General features: G+C 39.9%; 1 protein-coding gene across 1 annotated transcript in view; it reads left to right on the top strand.

Moving 5' to 3' along the window:
• Positions 1-16,563, top strand: part of celf5a (cugbp, Elav-like family member 5a) — a gene marked incomplete at both ends in the record, with an annotated part of 177,132 nt that extends 160,569 nt beyond the window's left edge. The window contains 5 exons of the mRNA XM_079245370.1: positions 3,180-3,345; positions 12,212-12,427; positions 12,718-12,804; positions 14,387-14,530; positions 16,436-16,563. Coding sequence (XP_079101496.1) covers positions 3,180-3,345; positions 12,212-12,427; positions 12,718-12,804; positions 14,387-14,530; positions 16,436-16,563 — 741 coding nt within the window. The remainder of the gene's footprint in view (positions 1-3,179; positions 3,346-12,211; positions 12,428-12,717; positions 12,805-14,386; positions 14,531-16,435) is intronic.
• Between the last annotated feature and the right edge of the window lie 295 nt (positions 16,564-16,858).

A 16,858-nucleotide genomic window follows, 5' to 3' on the forward strand; every position in this document is an offset into this window, starting at 1 on the left:
CACAGCACATGTGCGAGCAACAAATTATGGCATCATCTGGCTACACTGTAAACTTCTCACACACCCTAGTGTGTGTGAGTGACCTAATTTATCTGTAATATACTTGAGAGGACCAGGTTTTAACAGACCCTCCATGTGCCTCAATATGCATAAACGCTACAGATGGGGGAGGAGAAAAAAAGAGAACCTATCAGATTCCGGCTGCTAGCATGGTGGCAACAAATGTGACATTTGAGCCTCAAACCTCAGTGTTTTAGTTCTCGTCAGTGACCCTGTGTCTCCTTCTGTCTCTCATTTTTTTAAAACCATTTTCACCCACATTCTTCCCCTTTTTGCCTCTTCTTTTCTGCCCTCCCGCCTTTTTTCTCCATCACTGGCTGGACTGTGAGAGGGTCACATGTGACAGTGCATAAGAGTCAGCTAGTCACAGAGCAGCACTACAGAGATAATTGCCATGTGATAAAGAGGTGATTGCCTGCTAGCACCAGGGGAGAGTAATGCCATCAGGTTGCAGGAAAAAAGCAGATGTCTGACACTAAATGAATGCTCCAGAAGCCCGGGCAACTTTCTCTACCACCTTTCATGTCATGGACTTCTCTTTTGTTCTCATTGTATTTGCCTGACTCTTCCAAGCCCGAAGAATAGGCGGCGAGAAAAGGTTGTCTGTGATGATGACGACTCGGTTGTGTTCATTCTCCACCACAGGCATTTGCTAACTTCTGTTTCGTGAGTAAATATAGAAAGGGGAATTTAATTGCTTTTAATTTTTTTTTTTTGAAGACAAGAAGTAAGCACATGAAAAGCAAAATGTACTAAATTTGATCCTCTGTCAACATCACCACTCAGCTTCCACCTTCTTAGATCATATTATTTTAGTATTTATTTATTCTTATCTGAGTCTACCACCACATTAAAAAAATAATTACATGCTTGAATTTTCCATTTGCTGCATTTTTGATTTAGTACAAAGCATCAATTAATACCAGAATTTTTATCCATGACAATCTGACAGATGGCATTAAGGGATGCATTATCTAAGACATGATCAGTGAGAGAGAGAGAGAGAGAGGATGGTCTTCTGGAAATGCTACAGTTTACTTCCACTCCATTATTCTTTCATCCAGACCTGCAACTTGTATAAGGTCACAAGATTCACAAAAAATACGTTGCAAGCTCATTAGAGTCCGCCCAAAGTCCTTGGTCCTCTGAGAAAACAACAAGCATCGCCTGAAAAACAGCGAAACAAAACCAAAAAGTAGTAATGGGAATGACAGCGTATTTATTTTGTAATACCAGCCCAGTCAGATTCACCATCATAAAGTCTAACGCTGTTCTCATCCTAATAGGAGGGCAGTCACAGCGTTGCCAAAGCAAGAGAAGCCCCAGAACCTCTCAACCTCTTTGTTTGTTTCGTTGCCACTGCTGTTGTTAAGTTTCCAGCTCTGCTTCCGTCTTTTTCAGCGACACATCCTTAAAGGCTTAATTCATCTTATTCAGAAAGGAATGGATGATCCCCATTTGTCACGTTGATAAAATTATGCAAATGACAAAAGATGTTAATAGATAGCGGTGGCAATGCATGTGGCTAATGGATGAGACGGCAGCACTGGTCATTCTACAGCAGGACAGCCACTTTCAGATTACCTGACAGGGGCACTGAGGGAAAATAATTGGCTTTTCCGTTGCCGGGTCCACATGCAAATATAAGCAGAGTGCCGTTCTATACCTCCACTGTCTCACATTGTAGTCATTAGCATCAGTGCCGGTGGCAGAGGAGTTTGATTTCTGCCTATACGAGTCAGTCTCGGGCCACGGCCATCAGCGGCTCCCTTGACACATACAAGCTATGCAGTATTAAACAGATGCAGAGACAGGGGCAAGAGGTTGGTCCTGCTGTGTTTATATTCCTATTCCACACAGGTCTGCATGTCTGATGGGCAGCTACACACCCTGCAAAAGATTATTGATTCCCTAGATAAACCTGCTGGTTCACAAGCTGCAGAAGTCGTTGTACAACGATGGCTTTTCTTCTGAATTACGCATTCTGAATGTGGTTTCGCACAGGAGAATTTAAGCAGAGTGCGGAAGCTCAAATAGTCTCCATCACTCTTCATGCGTGTTTTAAGCATGACTGTGGATATGTGCATCTTTGTGTGTGAGTGCAGCTCATGGCAGCAGTGCATGTGAGCATGTCTTGTGCATATGAATCAACACTCCATGGGCATCGTTTGATGGAAAACAGTTTCAGCTCTCACTTCTCGCATCACGCTGGAAATGCAGAGTGAATGAAAGGCTATTGATTTTATCTCTGTGTTGGATTGTCCAGCAGGTGAAAACCGACTGCCTTTTACTAACTAAACATCCTCTGCTTGAATCTGAGTTGCTAGTCACACTCGGTTTAATGACTCAGGGTCTGAACTTGCTAATGTCTAAGATCTGAGTGCAACTCTGATGACTGAAAAGAGCAGTGTTTATGTTGAAAATATTTTCTTTTTCAACAGAAAATGTCATACGGAGATGGTTCTGTCTAGAAGCATTACGTTGCATAATGCTTTGTGTTTTGGTAAAGTACTAGCCTGGATGGTTTCTGACTTAAGCATAAAACTAAGTAAATGCGAAGCTGTGGATAAATTTCAGGCTGTAAGCAGCAATCATCACAAATCAGAAAAATTAGACATGAGGCTGGAAAATAAAAATGGACTAGAGTGGGAGGCGACTGGCATTTCCATGCAGCCAAACAAAGTATTGTGAAGTTTGACAACTGTAAGGAAAAAGCATTGCGACTCTGCAAACTTTGTCTGTCCCCTGAGCGCAGAGATAATGTGCACATGTCAATGCCTTGATTTGTATGAGTCCAACAGACAGCTATTAAATCGTTTCTGCAGCTGGTGACAGGCTTCCTGCTGGGAGGAAAGACAGATTCACTAAACATAGGTTGACAGGCTTCTTTTTTTCTTCTCTTTCTTTTATTCCGCTCTACTTTCTCTGCACTTCTCATGCACTATCTATCCATCATACCTTCCTCCCTCTATGTTTCCTTGGTCCCCTTCTTCCCCCTTTCCTTAACTCCGTATACGTTTTCATCACCATGTGTCCTCCTCTCACCTCCCTCCTGCTCTCTCTCTCACCCATCCAACCATCTTGCCTTCCATCCATCTCTCCGTGTCCCTCTTCTTTAGCTCATGCAGCAGCAAGCAGCCATCATGGCAGCAAGCCACGGAGGTTACCTCACGCCTAGCGTGGCTTTCCCCACCACACAGATCCACCAGATGGGGGCGCTCAACATCAACAGCCTCCCACCCACCCCCATGACCCCGGTGTCGGGTGAGTTTCATCAAACCTTGGGTGAGCACTCAGTTTCATTCCCTTTCCTCTTGTGTGTTTGTGTTTCTGAGCTTCGCCAGCAAGCACAGCTGGTGTTTTAATCACATCTGTGTGTGTGTTAGTGTGCAAGTCTTTGTTTTATGTGCGTGTTTGTGGATAAAAAGTAAAACTAAGAAACTAGAACTGCAGCACATCCACAAAAAAAAAAAAAAAAAAAGAAAAAAAGAAAAGAAAAGTGCCAGCTTAGTTGTAATCCAAAATTATTTCTCTGGAGAGATAAAACAGAGTAAGATGAGATTTGCATGTTTATGTTGTTTGTGAATGCCAAAAATATTTTAGGTTACTGTTTGCACCAGGAGAGGAAGGAATATCAATAACTAAGTTTACAGATAAGACATTAATTTCCCTGTAGTATTTTGACCTTGTGCTTTGAAGCGCTTGCACATGATCTGCATGCAGTTGGCTTTATTTTTCACAACAAACAGCCCCTATGCAGATACATCACAGAGAAAAAGAGAAGGACTTTGAAATACCTTCTCACTGCATACGATTTGCTTATTCAGCAATGTTTAGTTTTCCTTTAGACAGAAGAAACTTGAAGATTCTTCACTCAACAAAAGCATAAGCCTAAATAAATTATACAGTATCTTCGTCTTTGTTGTGTGCTGCTCGCCTACTTTGTCAACTTTGCAGTGTTCAGCTTTTAAGATGGTGTCTTCGGTAACTTTTCACCAATTCATGTGAGATACAGCGCCGTCACCAGTGCAGCAACACCTGGTTTAAATGTTCTTTATAGTCATCATAGAAACCCAGTTTCTACAAACAAGCTACACTTTATCAAATTCTTGTTGAGCTGCAGTTTTTGCAGGGACAAGATATTTTGTTCACAAAGGTGCTCTCGGTGTGACTGTTCAAATCCTGTTTGTTTTCCACTTACATAATTCCCTACCATTCAGCGGAATCACAATACACAAACAAAAAAAACAAAAAAAATGTAGCGGAGCAGGTGTGGACATAAATGCCACAGGACACACTAGCTTTTAATCCACCACATCTCCACCTAAAGCCAAATAAACACTTGAATGGAAAGTGAGATGATACCAGTGGACAGACACGCTGTAGGCATGCGCAACATCACTCTCAACCTCAGGCAATATATCTCAAGAGGAGACCCATTTGTCATAAATTCACAGTGATGTTTTCGGTGCAAAGTGTGCACTTTTGGGCGGGCATAATCAATCTGAGACAGTGATTAAAAGCAGAGCTCCGTCTTGCTGAGAAGTTCTTATTTTGATGGCTTTAGGACTGACAGTATTGCAATTCAGACCTTTGTGTTCAGCATCCATACCTGTATTTTGCAATACAATAGTGCTGATTGAAGATAGTGCAACCGCACTGCAAGAGGCTCAGTCAGTGTCTGTGCATAATGTGGGTGAGTGTGTGTGTTTGTGCGAAGGGCTTTGTCCTCCTGTCAGATTGTATTGTTTGTCCCGTTTGTGCATCGGAAACTAAATCAGTGCCTCACTCAAAAGGAAATATTGCTGATTTTGCTCCTATTATCTGTAAAAGTAAACCGTGTGGAGGAAAATTTAAGTTTCATATCAACTGGGAAAACTCAGAGCTAAAAACCTGGTTAAAGCAAAAAGATGATATGATGAGATATTTGCAGAGAGAGAAGTCTGCGAAACAGGAATGTGTAAAGTGGTGTCATTTATTTAATCTCCTCTTAGCTGATTACATAAGTTAAGTAGGGGGAAAAGAAAGTGGTCATCGTGAAGTTTCCATGACCATCATGAATCTTAAATCTGTTATTTTGCTTTTCTCCAGTCATTTATTTGAGGCCAGCTGCAGAAGCTGTAGATGCTGCTGTGCTGCGCTCACTTATTTTTCTCTCCTTTTTCACACTTGTGACTATGACTTATTTAGAATTCATTGAATGAATACATAAGGTTACTGGCAAAGCTGTCTGCATAAGTAGGCCAAGAGTCTCTGACACAACTGAGAGACTGTAGGATGTCTGCCGCAAGTTGCTGGAATAATTCATTGCAACACTTAAATGATGAATTAGAGTGCATCTCTGTTTTGACAGAGGTTTATGGAAGTTGTCTTCAACCAAATTGAGTTTGAAGTTTGAAATCACTTTAGAAACTTAAACATTCGCTGTGTACAAAAACATAAAAGGTTAAGAGGTGAATTAATGTCATCTTTTGCTACGGAAATGAGAGCTGTTGTCTTTGACAACCAAACAAAAGGCTGTCTTGGTGACACACATCACCCTGTATTAACATAAAGCTTCAATATTGTTTTAATAGATGAAAACCTTTTCTGATTTTAGGAATAAATGTGTGATCTTAATCTTTCATTCAGATGAGCAGGGCAACCGCTGCAACAAGGAAAATCTTGTTTGACAGGAGGCCAGAGTACAAAGAGGCTCAGAGGTTAAGGGTGTTACTCTGAAAACAATGAGACATCCATTTGATCAACAGATGCAAAGCATTTAAGCTTGATGGTGCATAAGCCGTTTGCCAGATGGTTCAGCTGATTAGGGCATGCATCCTTACAATGATGCATGATGATGCTTTTTGAAAATAATGTTCACCAGGTGCTGCTCCTGAGTGCTACAGGAGAAATAAAAACTTGAACGAAACAAGGGAAAGCAAGGAAAAGCTGAGGAAACAGGACAGGAGGAGGAGACAAGGAGGGGTGGAGGGAGATGCGGATCCCGCTGGGTGTATGTGGAGAGGAACACGCAGCGTCAAGGATGCTTTGTTTGGATGAGAAAAGTGTGTAATCAAAGTCACTCTAATGTTGTGTTGTATAGCGCCGTTTCACAGCCAAGATGTACATGCACAAGTGCATATTACACAAAATGCACCGCAGATGCTGCACAGCCAGAGACAACCCCCTTACAGCGAGGCTGGATGTGGCACAACATCCCCGCTGGATTCAAACACGGTTACACCGCTGATGCAGAACACTTCCATGGTGACAAACACCAGGAAACTAATGAACTGTTTGACATGGTGATCTTTCTTAATACTACCTGTGCTACATGACTCATGGCCACATTTTATGGAGACATTATTTCTGAGGAGTATCTCCAAAACAGGTGAATTCTCAGGATGCATCAGGTTAGAAGTTTTTTTTTATAAAAACAGGATGAACTAAGAAGAGCAGGATTGTGGATCCTGCAGATCCACTACCAGTAGGGCTGTGACGATATGCTTTTGTCCCGATTCGATTCAATTCCGATTTTTTTTGGGTGCCGATTCGATTTAAATTGCGATTCTCCAAATTCTTCAATATTGATGATTTTTGTGGATTAAAAACAAAAAAACAATTTTTTTTTTTATAAAACTTCTTTTTGCTAGTAATTTTTCTTGATTTCAGTTAGGAAAAAACAACACAGTCGCCAGGTCATCATTCTGCTGCTATAATGCCCAAGAAGACAAGTAAAAAGATCAATAAAACCAATGAAAATGACAAAAATCTTATAGTGGATTAATTTTATTTATTTGAAAAAAAAGTAGATTTTTGCACAAAAAAAATCGATTTTAAAATTGTGAAGAAAAAAATCCCGATTTCTGATTTTTCTATTTGATTTTCCCACCCCTAACTACCAGAGTTGTATATCTTGTTGAATCACAGCTGGACGAGACAACAGGCAACTTCAATGTGACGACCTTAAAGAGACACAACAGAACTTTTGCCATTTTCCCGCCCGTTATCGACGGCTAATTCGGCATCCATCTTGCATCCCACCTGACCTGTTTGCGCTCTCCAGCCAGAAAAGGACAATCTTAAGATGACTCTTGTTTTGTTTATTTCTCTCTTTTAAGGTTTCTTTGCTGAAAACAGCCAGTTCCTTATTATACCGCAAAGCAAAACGTCATGTCACGTCTTGGATGTAAAAGTTCTCTAGTGCGGTTTCTGAGCCTCAGGATGCTGCAGGGCAGCAGCAGCTGTAGAAACGTACATGATAGATGTCTCTGTGTCATCAAACTAGTCTGGGACGCAGAGTTTTAAGATCAAAAAGTTACGTAATGCATCTTTAGGTTGCTTATTTAAATGTGAAATATGTAAACTACTTTAAATACAAAATTCAACAATAGTATAAAGTCTTTCCATTGTGAAGTAACAAAAGCTTTGATGTTACTTATCATTTATTTATTGTCTGAAACCACTCAGTCCGATTAAGGGCCGTCAGGGAGCTGGAGCCTATCCCAGCAGCCTTCTGGCGAGAGGTAGGGTACACCCTGGACAGGTCGCCAGTCTATTGATGATGTTACTTATGATATCCATATCTTAGATATCTCAGAGATAGCTCCATATCAGCCCTGTAATACATATCCAAAGACTGGACAAGGCGTCACTTTGGCACCCACTTTTCTCTGAGTCCAGAAAAGTAGTACTTTAAAAGTGAGTACTGTATATCTTCTTATAATACAGTGTAAGATTCCAGTCATTTCTCAGTTATAGTGAAAGACAGGAAGTCAATTATAAAAACCTTGAACTCAGTGTTTGTCGAAACCCTTAAATGGTTGTGACATAAGTCTGCCAGAGTTTCTTTTGAGAGCTTAGTACAAACCACTGTCCTTGCAATACTTCCATTGGCCACTCCACAAACTATCAGACTTATCAGGCTTTATAACCTGTGGAAGCCAAAATTATATACGTTTCCAGCATGTTATTATGCAGGCTAGTTATGATCGTTTGTATGCTGTTGTAGTTCTTTCTGTATTAAAACACGATTCTGGTATGTGTTATGTCTGTATTAAAACACAAATACTATGTTTTAAGCGTTTTGGTAAATGTTGCTTTTGTCATCCACTTCTACACATTTTACATTAAAGACTGCAAATTAATTTTACATTCAAGGACAAACATAAGGCATGTCTAAAGGACTGTTATCCTGCAGTTACCAATAACAGGAAAGTCACTGAGCTCAAATCATGTGCTTACAGAGAGCAAAGTCACAGCTTTTCTTTGGACCAGGGCTGATCTGTGTGCTGTTGCTGAGATTTGAGCAAATAATGAAGCTTCAAATCCTGTCCAGTTGTTCTGCTTATGGATTTGAAAGTCAGTGCATTTAATGTATATTTGCTGCAGAACGAAAGCAAAAACCAGTGTAAACGAGCAAGTGTTACAAGTTGCTGTATTTAAAGATAAGATAAAATATCCATTATTTTCCTGGGCTAAAAAATATGCTGCATCACGCAGCACATCCATAACAACATCAGCATCCACAATGCCAAAAATGAAGACAATAAATTCCCAACAGGACATAGTTACATCTCCGATCTATCTTTTACACAATTAAATTGTTCGATCAAGTTTCACATAGTCATTTTCAAACATCGGCTGCAAATAAATTAGAAATATAATTTGGAGGAAGGTTTTCCCAAGAGGCTGCAGCTGAAGCTGGGAGAGTTATCTAGATTAGAAATACAGCCGGCGAGTCGTGCTGCACGTTACATCTTTTTTTTTTTTTTTTTTTTTTTTTTATATATGTTTTACATTTCCTGTGACCTTGTTGATCAACTCCACATTCACCTTTCTTGTTCCAGGAAAATGTGACTAATCCTTACTGTGTTTTACCTTCCTGCTTGTTATATATTCAGAACAAACATCAGATTTGAGGTAGTTACAAAACTCATGTGACAAATTAGCAGAGCACACCAAAAACCTGGCTTGCTATGTGAAATTACAAACTGACACAATGACAAACCTCAAGAATATCTTTTGCTTCATCAATATAGAACCACAGCTCTATGAAAAGAGCGAAAGACACAATAAGTCTGTAATTAACTCTGCTTATGACGAATGCAGCAGCCATAACGTCCCTGCTGTGGTTTAAATACAGGTAAGCTCTATGACTGGCACCTAACTGCAGCACATGACTCACAAACAAGAATGAATTCAGGAGAATATAGCAGTGGATTTTGTCACACTTTTTGGGCCCCTATCCACAGATTTAGTTCTTTTAGTTAGTTACTCATTCAGATAGTGCACAATATGTACAGCTTATACCTTATAGTAAAGTTTAATCAGGCTTTCCTACAGGCTCTACAAAGCCAGCAATAAAGGAGAGAAATATTTGTCCAAACACAAATTTCCTTAGTGTTCTACGTTTATTTCCAATTAGCAGCTGTGGGCAGCACTGATTAAAATAAATAAATAAATAAAAAAAATTCATTATTAAAAGGAAAATAAATAAATAAAAACTACACTTTTTCTAAATTCAACGTTCTATTTTCATTCATCTTCAACACGTAGTTGATAAAATTTAGTATGATCTACAAAATTAATTAAATTAATATCACAATTGATTTCCCTTAGAAATATTGACAACTTATCAAAAAGATAACTGTCCAATGTCACATATTTTTCCTTGGTATACTAACCGGCCTGTGAAAAACTGCTCTTCCCATACTTGGATTTATAATTCACGCCAGGCAGACATTTTCTCCTTGACTCTAAACCATCTCATTTTAAATCAGTTAGATGAAAGCATCTGTTTTGAGTGCTTATGACTTGCTTAGGCGAAAGCCAGTCCTTGCGCTGGTAATGACTGCACTCCCCAGTACGGCGTTCCTCAATGATTTGAATGCATAATTAGCATAATAAATACTTCTGTTGCATTTGAAGACTTTCGTGAAGCAATCATTGCAGGGAGCAAAATCAACAGTTTCTTCTTCTCAGAAGAACCTGCATGAATAGAAATGTCACTTTGCTTCCGTAAGGTACCGGTAAATACAGTAAAGTGACATACATATACATACTGTCTAGCAGTGCAAACCCGTCCTTTTGCAGTAATAACCAGAAGAGAACTGATAGTTAAAAGCTAGCCATAGAGAATATGTAATCTGCCGTGCCGGAGCTTTGTATTGAACCGTGCCAGAATGGGGAACAACATGTCATTATTACTGGCCGGTACATGCCGCACAAGCAAGACAGCCGCATGTAGATCGCCACTCTTGTGTGTGCATCGTAAACAAACTATGAATTCAATTGTCCACCATGGCAGAACTATATGTCTACTGAGGTATCAAATGAAAATGTCTTATTTTCTAGTTCAGGATAGTAGGAAATACTTCCCCATCTCAACCAAGGAGAAGCGCTTTTATTTTTTATTTTTTCACGTTGGATATGCGACCATTCTGCCAGTAAGGATGAAGATGATTTAATCATGTTTTAGCAAGTATGGTTTTTTTAGTTATACCATAAACTCATTCAGAGTTTTAATAAGTGTTTTCTCACTATTGAGTGTCAGTGCAGTTTTTACTGCTCTTGCTATTATTTTGTTAGTAACTTAACTGTATTACTCTCCCTTGCCACAGACACCGCGTTAAACTGCTGACCCTGAAACTTATGTAATTGCATGTAACTACTCTCCTCTCCCACCTACTACCGTTACTCCCACCATTGCTACAACTGCTGCTCGTGAATCGACGTGAGCTCCCACAGCACTGCTAAGCTTTGGAAAATGAATTTGCCTGATGATGGAGAGGGTGCATTATCTGGTGGTACAGCAGAGTGCGTGTGGCCCGAGAAGACTAGCTGCCTCTAGCCTTCGGAGTAGGAGCGGCAGTCTCCTGGGTCCTGGTGGGAGAATGGGCTGAAGCTGCAGTCTAATTCATCACAGCTCCGCAGAAAACAAGCAATCGTGTGGAGGCTTCTTGAAAAAAAGAAGAAAAGAAAAAAAAAATGGGAAAGAGTGCAAAAGACACAACAGTTCTCGCTGGACTGGGGCAATTCCCCTGGTCACCGCAGTTCTCTTCGTTACTGTCAGCCTCTTCTTGCCTTAAATGCTAGAATAAGGAGAAGGGGGCGAAATGAGATGACAAAGAGGAGAGGAGATGACAGGAGAACGAGGAGTCATGGGGAGAAAATAACCACATCCTTCCATACTGGCATGAATTTCAACATGTGATGTACGGCTTATTTACCGTTCCATTTCAGGATGTGGCTTGTATATATGATTGTTTAGCCTCTATGAACCACCACTCACATCACGGTCCTTATTGAGGTACCAGATTGTGCGGCTATGGCTCGCTAAAGGGTTTCCGTGACAACCTGGGCTTTCTGCCCAATCAGGATGAGGGTTTCCAGATTGAGAGGTGGACCTCTGGGGAGCCGTACTTCAACGAGCTTGGATGCTTTGCCACAGAGAAGCCCCCTTTGAGTGGCCATCACAAAGTGAGATTCTGCTCAGAATGGGTACTTTGGTGTCTGCGGAATAATTGGAAGCACTTTCTAACACGAGGTTCTTTTAAAAATGCATTAAATGACAGGGAACGGGGAGCATCCAATTTTGATTTTGCTCATGAACCTCTCTGGAGCTGCCTGTCAGGCATGTAGCATATATGTTAAGATACGACCCACCCATTTATCAAACTGCCAACAGTTGTTTTGTCTCCTTTTTTTTTTTTTTTTTTTTTATAACGTAGAAAGGTAAATGGCATCTTTGTGTATATGCTTCCTGCTCATCCAAGCAAATCTCCCTCTATAATCTGCTTCTATCTAGACTAGATTTTTTTTCCCCTCATTTTTTTCTCTCAGAAGTTGCATAGTGGTTTCATCATCTTGAGCAATAGGAGCCAGCAGGGTATCGCACAAACACAACAGACAGGCTCATTTTTCACAGGTTGACTTCCCTGCTGTTCTGCAGGATGTGTCACGACAAACGGCGGATATGTGACAGACTCACGTCACACCCGTGTCCTTGCATTAGAGAGAGAATGCAGTGCGCCCTGTGGTCATGAGTTTTGTGTGTTTTGTACGTGTGTGAGGGTGCATTGTTTCTACATTCAATCTGGTTTTGTAGCATCATGTAGATTGACGCAGGTGTGCTCCTGATCCAGTAATAGTGAACCTTTTATTCTAGCAGGCCTCAGCTCTCCACCAGCCAACATCACCACCTCCGCCGTGCCCAGCATCGTCACACCCATCGTCAACGGATTCACCGGCATTCCTCATCAGCCTAACGGACACCCTGCCGTGGAGACCGTGTACACCAACGGCTTGCCGCCCTACTCAACCCAGAGCCCGACTGCTGCAGATACCCTCCAGCAAGCCTTCACCGGTGTACAGCAATACACAGGTGCCATGCCGGAATGCCTTTATCACTGCTTTGCATTCCCGAGATTTAAGAATTGGTCTTAAATGCCAAACGCATATCAACTACAAGATCATTACTGGAGGTTATTTACTGTGCAGGAATTGAGCTGTATGTATTCAGATAGTGTAGAACAGTGCCTCAGAGCGCAACATCAGAGAGATTTTGATTACACGTTACGCCTGTATGATCGACCTTAAGCATCCTTGACACCATTCCCTGCAGGATTCCTGTTTTTACACTATCCTCTCCTTGTTTCTCCACCATGTTTGCAGCAATTTACCCAGCCACCACACTGACTCCTATTGGCCAAACACTGCCCCAGCCACCCCAGGTCATCCAGCAGCAGCAGCAGAGAGAAGGTGAGGGTGAGAGAACATTATTACTTTTCACATTTCACATTTTCACATATCTCAACGCAAATGTTGGTTTGTAAAGAGGAGATGAACATAAGTCAATAATAACGCATTCACATTGCAAACACTTTATTCTGTGTAGCACATACTGCTCTTTAACTGCAATGCTCTTTTTGCTTTTATATATATATATATATATATATATATATATATATATATATATATATATATATATATATATATATATATATATATATATATACTGTACTGTATGTATGTATGTATGTATGTATGTATGTATATATAATATACTTATAACTCTACACTAAATGGTCAGGGTACTTGGTCAAAAAATACAGAAGAAGTTCTCACCACGTTTTACAAGATAAAAAAGCTAAATCTGGATCCTGGCAAAAATCTGGAAACTACAGATACAAACAGGGAAAAAATACAGGATCTTTGTAATTTTCATCACTTTAAGAGAACAAACTTATATTTAAATATAAACATGCAGCAAACACCACAGTATAGAACATATATATATATATATATATATATATATATATATATATATATATATATATATATATATATATATATATATATATATATATATATATATATATATATATATATATATATATATATATATATATATATATATATGTATACACATATATGGATTTACAGTGAACCTTCTTGATCTAGAAAAGTTAGTGGTTAAATCAGCCATTTAACAAATATGGAGGATTTTCCAGTCTAACTGAGTAGATTAGAAAGGGTTGAGAAACTAATGCTAACAAATCCAGATCATATTTAATCTCAGGTAAAAGATAAATCAAGTATAAGGATGTAGATGTAGGGCAATGTTATTAAGATATGCCATGCTTTTTTCATAGGTAACAATCATAGGTAAAACTTGCCTTGTCGCAGCCTCAGTGAACAAAAACTGTGAAAAATATGGAAAGTGTGGTCGCAAAGAAATGAGGACAGCTTGTGTAAACATATTCAAAATGCTTGGTGATCATTTTCATTTCATTTACACAAAAAAAAAAAGAGCTGATGTATAATTTGCAGGAAAGAGCAGTATTTCTTTCATTTTTGTTGAGGAATTTTTTGGGCCTGACAGGATGTGTAAGAATATGACCAGAGGCTTCATATGAAGCAATAAAACACAGTTTTTCACATTGTGTGTATGCCAAGAATGATCTTTGTTCTCAAGTGTTTGACAGTTTAAGTGAAACGGGAAGCACAAAGACACAGCAGCTCAGAGAGCACAATTAATAATTGAGTCATGATAGGTTCAATCGTCGACCAGCAAGTCACAATCTGGTTGGATGAAAAAGAGGGAAAATAGAAATTGATGTCAAAATTTAACATGCAACGCTGGCTACAACTCCATTTAAATTCTGAATGTATTGTCTGTTTTGACAACCTACCAGCAAATCATTCTAGTTTGCGTGTAAGAGCTGTAATGTTTTTGAATTGTTGTCATGTAATGTTTTGTCTCCAGTTATCTTGTATAATTCTTTAATACAGTACAGATGAAAACAATCATTTACTAAGTGTTTCTCTCCTTTATATCTAGGTCCAGAGGGTTGTAACCTGTTTATCTACCACCTGCCACAGGAGTTTGGAGACAATGAGCTCATGCAGATGTTTTTGCCCTTTGGTACTGTCATCTCTTCTAAGGTCTTCATGGACCGGGCAACCAATCAGAGCAAGTGCTTTGGTGAGTTACTTTCTGCTTTTTATGCATATTTCATACATGCAAAAAAAAACAGTTGTTCTTATAAAACTATAAGTACATGGGCCTCTGCTGTGATTTCCAAGTTTCACATGTTCTTGTAACCAAATGCAGAGGAGTGCATTTCTGGAAAGCATAAAAACTTACAGTTTATTTGTGAAGTTTACTACTTATTAAATCTATTTGCATTGTGTGAATTTGCAGTATAGAATCTTTCCTCTCTCAAATGGTAACTCTTACTGCATTTGACAGCACACAAATGTGGTAAACAATAATGGCAAAAGGAGGGGTGGGGTTTAATACGTTTTTTGTTTTTTTTTCCTTCTGCCCACTCCTTTTCCAGTTTGTCTGGTTTTGTTGTTTCTTTTTTTAAGTTACTTTTGTTTTTTTTGTATGTTTTATTTTATTTTATTGGATATATATCGAAATAAACTTTCCAAACCAAAAAAAAATTGAACAATATTTACTGAAACTGTGTTTGACTGTTATTTTGGCTTGACTGCAAAGGCAGGGCAAAGTAAGCATGATGCGGTGATTCAAACCGACCCCGTGTTATTTCTTATCAACTGTGCAAACTGAGAATTTCCAGGTGCTGCCTCAGCATCCTCCACACTTCTTGTTCCTGTTTAGTTGTATCATGGTGCACACACACTAACTCAACCTCTCAGGTCCGGACAAGGTTGACAGTGGTGGTTGAGAGGAGGGCAAGGAACGGGGTAATTATGGATCAGCACTTGTTTTCACATCAGGGGAATGCAGAACCCTGGGCAACATTGATCACCAGAGCTGAATCCCTGTGTGTGTATTGGAGGCTTAATAATGTACATGCATGAAAGAAGAGCTATTTGCACTATTGACTAACACACTATGCATTTACAACATAATGTTAGGCCTGGGGAAGCAAGGGACATGCAGGTGTAATTAATCTAGGAAGGAAAAGGAGGGAATAAACATAGATTGATGAGGTATAGAAGAGGAGGAAGCAGACAAGACTGTGCAGAGAGCTCCAAGCCTAAATGTGTTAAGGTGATGGTGAGGCCATCTTCTGCCTCTGTACATTCCACAGACTTCCCTTCAGGTTGTCCTCCTGCATAGCTTTCACGCTAATCGTCCGAACCAGAGCCGGGCAGGCTGGCCAGCTCGGCACTAGGTGACTGTGGATGTGGAGAAAACCCCTGCTGTTTTTCATGGATCATCAGCTGTACCTAATGACACCACAGACACAGGGGAGCACATGAAGCGGAGATACACTCCAATGCAGTTTCTGGTCACTGAAATCCCAAGGCTTTATTTTTACACATGATGAAGACAGGATGTTCAGCACAGGCTTGCACTGATGGGTTGGTGCTGTATCAGTCATTAAATTAGCACATTTAGTTCAGATTGCACTTGCATTTTTGGTTCAGTTTTCACTTCTGTGCCTATTGTAGCATTTATATTGAACTGGATTCAATAATCCACCATGTCCAGTTTCATTATTTAATTGGTCGCCTGGAAAAAAAAAAACCAGTTGCATCCTTTTAATCCTGCAAAATTCAGGGCCACACAGAAGTTTAATATAAAATTCCTCTCAGACAAAAACACTTAAATGAGGAGAGTGATGTCTTATGACAGCAACAGCCCCCCCCAACCACCACCACCAAGACAGTTTTTTTTTTAAGAAATAGGAAGTCGTGATCTCTTGCCCAAAGGTATCTCTTGCCTGCCCCCAAAAACTGCCATTGAAGTCTGCTGACCTATTCAAGAGGGAGCGATGATCAAGCTGAGGGTGCTAAGTTTCTTTAACCTTTTTTTTTCACATGCTTGCATTCCCTCCTTAAAGCTCATTTAGGTCATCACATCCATTCCATCCTCTATTAGGTTTAATGAACCTGCTCATTTCACTCACAGGTTTCGTGAGCTTCGACAACCCTGCAAGTGCACAGGCAGCTATTCAGGCCATGAACGGCTTTCAAATTGGGATGAAGAGGTTGAAAGTCCAGCTAAAGAGACCGAAGGATGCCAGCCGCCCTTACTGACACAGCCTACCTTCAGTATTCACTGCAGCAGCACAGGTGAGCCCAGAAACATGTCAAAGTGCTGCCACTGGTTCCAAATCAGTGCTTCTGTATTAGCTCCAGATTTAGCTCAGGTTTCAGTGGTGCCCCTTGATTTTGCAAAGCATATTAATAACTGCCTGACTTACTTCTTAGTATAGCTTCAATTTAGAAGCTTATGTACTTGATAGAAAAAGGCTTTATTTAAAGTTTATTAAAATGAGGAAAAGATTCACTGATCTCCAAAAGGTCCATAATCAATGATGACTTATTTTAA

This window comes from Telmatherina bonti, assembly GCF_933228915.1.
Source record: "Telmatherina bonti genome assembly, chromosome: 8".
In the NCBI taxonomy this organism is placed as follows: Eukaryota; Metazoa; Chordata; class Actinopteri; order Atheriniformes; family Telmatherinidae; genus Telmatherina; species Telmatherina bonti.